Below are 10,341 nucleotides of genomic sequence, written 5' to 3' on the forward strand. Positions count from 1 at the left end.
ACACAGATGTACATTGTAGTAGTAAAATATGGTTAAGCTGGGGTGTGGACATTAAGTTACAGTTAGGGTTGAGCTGGGGTATGGACAGGAAGTTAGGGTTAGAGTTGAGCTGGGGTATGGACAGGAAGTTAGGGTTAGAGTTGAGCTGGGGTATGGACAGGAAGTTAGGGTTAGGGTTGAGCTGGGGTATGGGCAGGAAGTTAGGGTTAGAGTTGAGCTGGGGTATGGACAGGAAGTTAGGGTTAGGGTTGAGCTGGTGTATGGACAGGAAGTTAGGGTTAGAGCTGAGCTGGGGTATGGACAGGAAGTTAGGGTTAGGGTTGAGCTGGGGTGTGGACAGGAAGTTAGGGTTAGGGCTGAGCTGGGGTGTGGACAGGAAGTTAGGGTTAGGGCTGAGCTGGGGTGTGGACAGGAAGTTAGGGTTAGGGCTAGCTATATCTACATCCCTGAGAGAAATTTTGTTTTTGACATTGTTGACTCATTTTGGGTCAATTCTATGAGTTTCTGTCTTCTTTGTAGCTAACCTCCCATGTTTCCTGTGCATATCATACACACTTGTCAAGTCAGCTGTTACTGCTTACTGTGTGTGTGTGTGTGTGTGTGTGTGTGTGTGTGTGTGTGTGTGTGTGTGTGTGTGTGTGTGTGTGTGTGTGTGTGTGTGTGTGTGTGTGTGTGTGTGTGTGTGTGTGTGTGTGTGCCAGATCCTGTAACAGATACACATACACCACCAGAGAATCATCATGTTATACCTTATTATAGCATGGTCTCATCAAGACAAAGCTTTGTGCAATACTGGTTTGATTATGGTGGTGGTTTGTACCACGATTTAGCCAACTGTATGTACACACAACATTCATCTAGGGATAGAGGACTCGTCCACTTAAGAGATAGCGAACAAAAGCCCATTGGAAACTATATACACTGCTCAAAAAAATAAAGGGAACACTTAAACAACACAATGTAACTCCCAAGTCAATCACACTTCTGTGAAATCAAACTGTCCACTTAGGAAGCAACACTGATTGACAATAAATTTCACATGCTGTTGTGCAAATGGAATAGACAACAGGTGGAAATTATAGGCAATTAGCAAGACACCCCCAATAAAGGAGTGGTTCTGCAGGTGGGGACCACAGACCACTTCTCAGTTCCTATCCTTCCTGGCTGATGTTTTGGTCACTTTTGAATGCTGGCGGTGCTTTCACTCTAGTGGTAGCATGAGACGGAGTCTACAACCCACACAAGTGTCTCAGGTAGTGCAGCTCATCCAGGATGGCACATCAATGCGAGCTGTGGCAAGAAGGTTTGCTGTGTCTGTCAGCGTAGTGTCCAGAGCATGGAGGCGCTACCAGGAGACAGGCCAGTACATCAGGAGATGTGGAGGAGGCAAGGAGGGCAACAACCCAGCAGCAGGACCGCTACCTCCGCCTTTGTGCAAGGAGGAGCAGGAGAAGCACTGCCAGAGCCCTGCAAAATGACCTCCAGCAGGCCACAAATGTGCATGTGTCTGCTCAAATGGTCAGAAACAGACTCCATGAGGGTGGTATGAGGGCCCGACGTCCACAGGTGGGGGTTGTGCTTACAGCCCAACACCGTGCAGGACGTTTGGCATTTGCCAGAGAACACCAAGATTGGCAAATTCGCCACTGGCGCCCTGTGCTCTTCACAGATGAAAGCAGGTTCACACTGAGCACGTGACAGACGCGACAGAGTCTGGAGACGCCGTGGAGAACGTTCTGCTGCCTGTAACATCCTCCAGCATGACCGGTTTGGCGGTGGGTCAGTCATGGTGTGGGGTGGCATTTCTTTGGGGGGCCGCACAGCCCTCCATGTGCTCGCCAGAGGTAGCCTGACTGCCATTAGGTACCGAGATGAGATCCTCAGACCCCTTGTGAGACCATATGCTGGTGAGGTTGGCCCTGGGTTTCTCCTAATGCAAGACAATGCTAGACCTCATGTGGCTGGAGTGTGTCAGCATTTCCTGCAAGAGGAAGGCATTGATGCTATGGACTGGCCCAGACCTGAATCCAATTGAGCACATCTGGGACATCATGTCTCGCTCCATCCACCAATGCCACGTTGCACCACAGACTGTCCAGGAGTTGGCGGATGCTTTAGTCCAGGTCTGGGAGGAGATCCCTCAGGAGACCATCCGCCACCTCATCAGGAGCATGCCCAGGCATTGTAGGGAGGTTATACAGGCACGTGGAGGCCACACACACTACTGAGCCTCATTTTGACTTGTTTTAAGGACATTACATCAAAGTTGGATCAGCCTGTAGTGTGGTTTTCCACTTTAATTTTGAGTGTGACTCCAAATCCAGACCTCCATGGGTTGATAAATTGGATTTCCATTGATTATTTTTGTGTGATTTTGTTGTCAGCACATTCAACTATGTAAAGAAAAAAGTATTTAATAAGATTATTTCTTTCATTCAGATCTAGGATGTGTTAAGTGTTACCTTTATTTTTTTTGAGCAGTATATATATATATACACACACACACACAAGCTGCTTCAGCTATGGCAGGTGTGTTCAGGTGTACTCCTATCCTCACTGTGTAGCTGAAGAGGCATGACGTTGGTTGTTAAGTTACTGTATCACAACCTGGCCCAGTTGAGCGATGGTAACAGGAAGATCTCCAGGTCATCTCTGAAGACTTTGTGGAGTCACATTTACCATAAGTACTTCCATTATGTCTGAGAGGGGTTTTGGTTGGCAGTAACACAACCCTGGGCCATGTGAAAGTACCACTCTGTTCTTTGTTCTGATCATTTATAAGGGGATGACATCGCTATTGTCCAGTAAATAATGAATGGAAGTGTTGTTTTTTTTAATCACCTTTGTGTCCTATTGTTACAAACACTGGCTTCTATGTTGTTCTATTTTGGGTCAACTGACAAAGACCTATTTGCAAGTACCCTTACAAAGTACAGCATCATAGAAAGACAAAGACAAAGCTTCTTCAACCATGCATAGCATCGTGTTGAACAACGATTTATTAAACACAGCCCTGGACAGCTGACCCAAACATTTACAATACTAATTCAATCAGGGAAACATCTGAAGAATACAAAGTGAAAAGTCAAACATCTCAGTGAAACCAGAGGTGACACAGAACATAAAGACCCAATATATTATCTAATAGGACACACCAAGGGAGATGGTCTATTGTTGTCCATCTTACAGATGAGAAACCCTTGTAATGGATAGCCAACATGTTATTGTGATTAGCCTTTATACAGAGAAAATGAAAACAGGACAGATGTTTCCATAACAACACAATGAGCTTGTTAAAAGCCAAATGGATATAAAGATGCTGACTCATCCTAGTGACCTACAACTCATTTGTAAAAAACACATCATCCTAAATCAATACCAGACACAATGGAGCTGAAGAAATTAAGTAGTTTCACTCTATTATTATTACTAAGATATTACCTTTCACAATGGTATCATTACTTGATCTAATAGATATTGTAAAGTTTCACAATATTATCATTATTTTCACAATTGTACTATTACTTTCAAGGTTCACAATATTATTAGTACAAGACGAAGATATGAGGAAGATTCAGCACTAAAAGTTAATACACAAGGGTTGTCATTAGACTAACACACATGCCTGTTGGTAGTCTCTGCAACACTAGATAAGTAAGTCATAGGCCTGTTGATAGTCTCCGTTACACTGAATGACGATGTCCTCCAGAAAGGGTCTCTCACAGAACGGGAAGCTATTCTGAAGCTTCATCACAACCCACTCAAAGTCTGGATCTACAGGAGAGAAACACAGAGTTCAGTGTTACATTTTACATTTATGCACATGTATGATTTTTCCAGTCATATTAGGTAACAAAGAAATCCTTTGTTGCGGTCTCTTGACAAGCCTGGGAAAGCAAGACAACTGCTCTCATAGAGTTTTATACCACACACAGTGTATGATCCTTTAGTTCTGAATACAGATGCAGGATCTTAATTTCAAATGTATATTGTCACAGCAAAATAATCATGCAGCAACAGGATTTGAACACTTTGTACATAATATTACTTGATTAGGCTGTTAGGCTATTAGGTGGTTAGGCTATTAGCCATCCAAAAGTAGACTACATGAAAAGTGCAATACTGTTAATAGAACCGTGTGTTAATGAGAGTTTTCAGTGAATTTATGTAAATCACAAAGCTCATCTGCATTTCCAGCAGGAACATTTTCAGCAACAAAAGAGTGATCAAATTAAGATCCTACATCTGTATCTAAACGCTGGGGTATGGAGACAGAGGTACCATATCCTGACCTATCAAACCCTAAATGAAAGCTGTATATTTCTTCTGCATACAGCTGGATCTGTGCAACAGATGCCGTGGAATATAAACTTGACTTTAGACCACTTTATGAGTTATGAAACGTTTTGAATACTTTGATTTGGGATGAATGTTCCTTGTAATGAGAAACGATGACAGACACAGAGCTCTGCTTTGTGTTCTAAACACCAAAGCCTCATCCAATCACACACACACACGCACACACACACACGCACACACACACACACACGCAGGCAGGTTCACACACACACAGTCAGACAAGACATTAGGATGACAGTCTCATCCCAGACCAAGCCCATTCACTGCAGTCAGAGAGGACACTCCCATGATGCTCTCTGCTGGGTCATCTGGTTCAGCCAGGAAGGACAGATGAGCGGAGAAGAAAGAGAGAGAGAGAGAGAGAGAGAGAGAGAGAGAGAGAGAGACAAAGAGAGGTACGTAGGTAGGTAGGTAGGTAGGTAGGTAGGTAGGTAGGTAGGTAGGTAGGTAGGTACAAAAAAAATGCATGAAATGAAATGGATGCATTCACTACTGTAAGTCGCTCTGGATAAGAGTGTCTGCTAAATGACTAAAATGTAGGTAGGTAGGTAGGTAGGTAGGTAGGTAGGTAGGTAGGTAGATAGATAGATAGATAGATAGATAGATAGATAGATAGATAGATAGATAGATAGATAGATAGATAGATAGATAGATAGATAGATAGATAGATAGATAGATAGATAGATAGATAGATAGATAGATAGATAGATAGATAGATAGATAGATAGATAGATAGATAGATAGATAGATAGATAGATAGATAGATAGATAGATAGATAGATAGATAGATAGATAGATAGATAGATAGATAGATAGATATGGTGAGAAAGAAAAACAAGAAACACTGATCTTCCACCACAGTCATTCTGATCCAACCTGATCCTCCAACTAACCACACTATAACAGGCCCTGATCTCTCTCACACACACACACACACACACACACACACACACACACACACACACACACACACACACACACACACACACACACACACACACACACACACACACACACACACACACACACAGAGCAGGGCAGGGCAGTGTGAGGAGCCTGGAGGGAGAGGGCATCAGCCAGCCAGGAGGAGATTAGGAGTGTTAGGGTGGTGTAGGACTAGCTTTACATCCTAATCACCACGGCCATTTAGCCAACAGATGCTTTTCTCCAAAACTATTTCCAGTTGACCGCTGGACTCCGTACATTACACCCTAATGAGGGTGGTTACTGAACATGGCCATTTACAACAGATATCAGATCCAAGTTGACGGGTGTCTTCAGGATCAACCCACAACCCTGGCATCGAACCCACAACCCTGGCAACAAACCCACAACCCTGGCATCGAACCCACAACCCTGGCATCGAACCCACAACCCTGGCATCGAACCCACAACCCTGGCATCGAACCCACAACCCTGGCATCGAACCCACAACCCTGGCAACAAACCCACAACCCTGGCATCGAACCCACAACCCTGGCAACGAACCCACAACCCTGGCAACGAACCCACAACCCTGGCAACGAACCCACAACCCCGGCATGGAACCCACAACCCCGGCATCGAACCCAGAACCCCGGCATCGAACCCACAACCCTGGCAACGAACCCACAACCCTGGCAACAAACCCACAACCCCGGCATGGAACCCACAACCCCGGCATCGAACCCAGAACCCCGGCATCGAACCCACAACCCTGGCAACGAACCCACAACCCTGGCAACGAACCCACAACCCCGGCATGGAACCCACCACCCCGGCATGGAACCCACAACCCCGGCATGGAACCCACAACCCCGGCATGACCCCGGCATGGAACCCAAAAGCCTGGCATCAAACCCACAACCCTGGGCCCATGCTCCAAACCACTGAGCCATCCAAGCCATCCAAGCCAGTACACAGGCTGCTGCTAACTGGTTAGAGAGGATGAATGGCGCTGGTTTCTCAGGGGTGATGGCTGAGATAGTGTGGCCAGGCAAAGCTCTGCACTGACAGGCAGAAAATGATGTGTACTTTGAGGACAGCTGGGTTCAAACCCAAGTCTCCTGCGAAACCCACTGAGCAAAGCCTAGGCAAACAAATGCAAGTTTTCATGGGTGCGATGTGACTGCGAGAGCAAAAGTATTTTGCAGATGTGATGACAAGTAGCAGTAGTTCCTGAAGTGAACTGTTCCTGACATGAACTGTTCCTGCAGTGAACTGTTCCTGCAGTGAATTGTTCCTGACGTGAACTGTTCCTGACGTGAACTGTTCCTGCAGTGAACTGTTCCTGACGTGAACTGTTCCTGAAGTGAACTGTTCCTGACGTGAACTGTTCCTGAAGTGAACTGTTCCTGACGTGAACTGTTCCTGCAGTGAACTGTTTCTGCAGTGAACTGTTCCTGAAGTGAACTGTTCCTGACGTGAACTGTTCCTGAAGTGAACTGTTCATGACGTGAACTGTTCCTGAAGTGAACTGTTCATGACGTGAACTGTTTCTGCAGTGAACTGTTTCTGCAGTGAACTCTTTCTGCAGTGAACTGATCCTGAAGTGAACTGTTCCTGACGTGAACTGTTCCTGACGTGAACTGTTCCTGCAGTGAACTGTTCCTGACGTAAACTGTTCCTGCAGTGAACTGTTCCTGACGTGAACTGTTCCTGAAGTGAACTGTTCCTGAAGTGAACTGTTCCTGAAGTGAACTGTTCCTGACGTGAACTGTTCCTGACGTGAACTGGTCCTGACGTGAACTGGTCCTGACGTGAACTGTTGCTGACGTGAACTGGTCCTGAAGTGAACTGTTCCTGACGTGAACTGTTCCTGACGTGAACTGGTCCAGAAGTGAACTGTTCCTGATGTGAACAGTGAAATCCAACAGAAATAAGCTCAATCATCAGATGGCATCAGCTACAGAAGCCCAGGAACGTGGGAAGGGAATCAAAGTGTACCTTTGTTATGAGGAAACTCTAGTCAACAGAACATCTCCTCCTGTCCTGCTGCTGCTATGTGGGCTTTGGCAATGGCTGTTGCCATTGATGGGTTCATTTAAAGGCTTTAGTCTTCTGCACACACACACACACACACACACACACACACACACACACACACACACACACACACACACACACACACACACACACACACACACACACACCTTGGCACCAGGAAAATGAAATAATGTCAGAAGCATCTCTAAGAAGTCTTTCAAGCCCTGAACACTGGAATGTCTCTGACACATTGATTCATAAATTATTTTGGAATTGTATTTACACTACACTGTATTATTGCCTTTTTTTGTAGATAGGGGGCAGTGGTCAAAGTGGCCCATGGCAAGTGAGGTGAGAGCCATGAAGTCATTCACGACTCTCTCTCTCTGACACCATCACACTGAGGAGCTTTTCCTTTCTACTTGACAGCTTGGCTCAGAGACACCAGAATTTCCCTCCCTTACTGACACATTGTAATTAACGGTACCCAGTGTGTACGTGCATCCGTGTGTGTCTTACTGGTCTCCTCTCGCCAGTCTGAGGTGCTGTGTTCTGGGTCAGGCTCCAGGGATGTAAAGGTGTCTTGTGGTCGGGAGGTCTGGCTATGGGTCTGCCAGTCTTTTCTGTCCTCCTCCATAGCCACAGGAGGGCGCTGTAGCTCAACCTGCCCCCCTGCAACCTCTGTGGCCCCACCCTGCAGTCGGTCGAGGAAAGCTGATCTCCCCCTGCCACCAGACATAATCATTTGTGTGTTATAAAATGTCTGTGTTTCTTTGGAATGTATTCAGTATGTTTCTATGCTAATGTTTGTAATGCTGCAAGCAACATCTCCTTTACAGGGATAATAATATATTTACAACTCTTAAAAAGAGACTAAAAATATCAATAGATTACAGGCCGTCCAACCAGCTACTGGAGCAAAATAAATAAGGGAACAATGTCTAAACAGATCACTCGATATAAAAAAATTACAATTAGGTTTGAACATTGTTGTAATAAATGTGCACACCTTCTCAATTCTCTCCTCCTCTCCTCCTCTTGATCATTCTCTTTCTCCTCCAAAGCCTCACTCTGAGGGGAAGAACATGGATTAATACTGCCCCGATACCTGAACTGTAGTTCCATTCCTGCTTGGGCTTCATATACCGATAACATTTGTTAGCAATGGTTGTATATTTGACAGGGTACCTTCATCCTCTGTTCCTCCTTCTTCAGCTGTAGAGCTGTGTTCTCCTCCTCTCTCCTCTCTGCCCTGTATTCCTGGGCTCTGGCCTGCAGGAGACAGACAGACAGACAGACAGACAGACAGACAGACAGACAGACAGACAGACAGACAGACAGACAGACAGACAGACAGACAGACAGACAGACAGACAGACAGACAGACAGACAGACAGACAGACAGACAGACAGACAGACAGACAGACAGACAGACAGACAGACAGACAGACAGACAGACAGGATGTTGTTTTTCTGGAGTCAGGCCTTTTCTCTTTCTCTGTTCTCTATCCTCCGACTGAGGAGAGTAGGGAGTGCACACAAAACTCACACAGACACACACACACGTGCACGCACACTCCCCCACACAAACAGAGGATATAAGGAATATTAATCGTCCCTTAAGGAACCATCTCTGAAAGAACAACAAATTCCCCAGTACCCCAGTAGAGACCACATCAACCACACTCTCTTCCCCTCTCTCCCCCTTCTTCCCGTTGCTCTCCCCCCTCCTGTTCGGCGGCTTTGATCACTGGGTCTGTGACGTTGGTTTAGCTTGGAGGGATCCAGTACTGCAGTCTGGAGCACCTCCAGAGGACCAGGTCAGTAGAGAGTAAAGCAGGAACACAGACATCCTGACACTCCTTCACTACCATGTTTTCAGAGAAAACAAGCAGAAAATATATGAATAGAACGTAGGATCTCTATGGAAACTGGAGAGGCATACCGCTACACACATTACTCCATGTATGTCTGTCTCCACAGGGATGACAGGTATTGTCATGTGATGTTTCTATCCTTTTGGGTTCTCCTACAGTCACTGTCTGTCAGCGATAGCAATCCCTTTCTCTCTTCTGCTATCACTCTCTCTATTTCTCTATTCCTGTTTCCACATCTTTGCATGCAGCCCTCTTCCCATCGCTCTCTCTCCCTCTCTCTCTCCTCTCCCTCTCCTCGCCCTCACTCTCGCTCTCCTCACCCTCTCTCTCTCCCTATCCTCACCCTCTCTCTTGCTCTCTTCTCCCTCTCTCTCTCCCTATCCTCACCCTCTCTCTTGCTCTCTTCTCCCTCTCTCACTCTCCCTCTCCGTACCCTCTCTCTCCCTCTCTTCCTTTCCTCGCCCTCTCTCCCTCTCCTTACCCTCTCTCTCTTCTCCCTCTCTCACTCTCCTCTCTATCTTCTCCCTCTCTCGCTCTCTTTTCCCTCTCTCCCTCTCCTCTCTCTCCTTACCCTCTCTCTCTTTCTCCCTCTCCTCACTCTCTCTCCATCTATTTCTCTCTTTCCCTCCCTCTCTTCAGCCTCTCTCTCCCTTTCCTCGCCCTCTCTCTCTCCCTCTCCTCACCCTCTCTCTCTCCTTCTCTATCACTCCTGGCATTGCTAATTCTCCCAATAAGGTGAGAAATAAGGGAAGCTAGATAAACTTGCACAACAATGAGAAAAGGCACACAAGAAAACATTTCCTCTGTCTATCTGTCTGTCTACCACAGCTGTGTGTGCAATTCCAATAAAGATGTCAGTTGACACATAATACTGTTGTCAGTCGGTACAGTATGAAACCCTTCCCTAACACACACATAGTCAAACCCTGAAAAACTTCCTTCCTGCTCTCCCCTGTCTGCTGTCTGCAGCATCACCAGACACGACACCACTGAGACCAGCCTAGGGCTGAGATGAGACATCAACACTACTATTATTAGCACTACGTACAAACAATAGTATATTACACACATTAAGCTATGATGGCTTGTGGTCTATTTCTCCTTCCTCTCCAGGTAGATTGATTGGTTCTTCTGGAGCTGG

General features: G+C 46.0%; 1 protein-coding gene across 3 annotated transcripts in view; it reads right to left on the minus strand.

Moving 5' to 3' along the window:
• Window positions 1–2,981: 2,981 nt before the first annotated feature.
• Window positions 2,982–10,341, minus strand: part of epsti1 (epithelial stromal interaction 1) — a 14,339-nt gene continuing 6,979 nt past the window's right edge. For 2 of the 3 annotated variants that reach the window (XM_014173911.2, XM_014173912.2), the window contains 4 exons: window positions 8,512–8,595; window positions 8,333–8,394; window positions 7,843–8,048; window positions 2,982–3,774 (listed from right to left, as the gene is read on the minus strand). In XM_014173911.2, coding sequence (XP_014029386.1) covers window positions 3,647–3,774; window positions 7,843–8,048; window positions 8,333–8,394; window positions 8,512–8,595 — 480 coding nt within the window. In that variant the 3' untranslated portion in view covers window positions 2,982–3,646. Of the gene's footprint in view, window positions 3,775–7,825; window positions 8,049–8,332; window positions 8,395–8,511; window positions 8,596–10,341 lie in introns of all 3 variants that reach the window. The other variant, XM_045707382.1, reaches the window with a different exon arrangement.

This window comes from Salmo salar, chromosome ssa25 (genome assembly GCF_905237065.1).
Source record: "Salmo salar chromosome ssa25, Ssal_v3.1, whole genome shotgun sequence".
Taxonomy (NCBI): domain Eukaryota; kingdom Metazoa; phylum Chordata; class Actinopteri; order Salmoniformes; family Salmonidae; genus Salmo; species Salmo salar.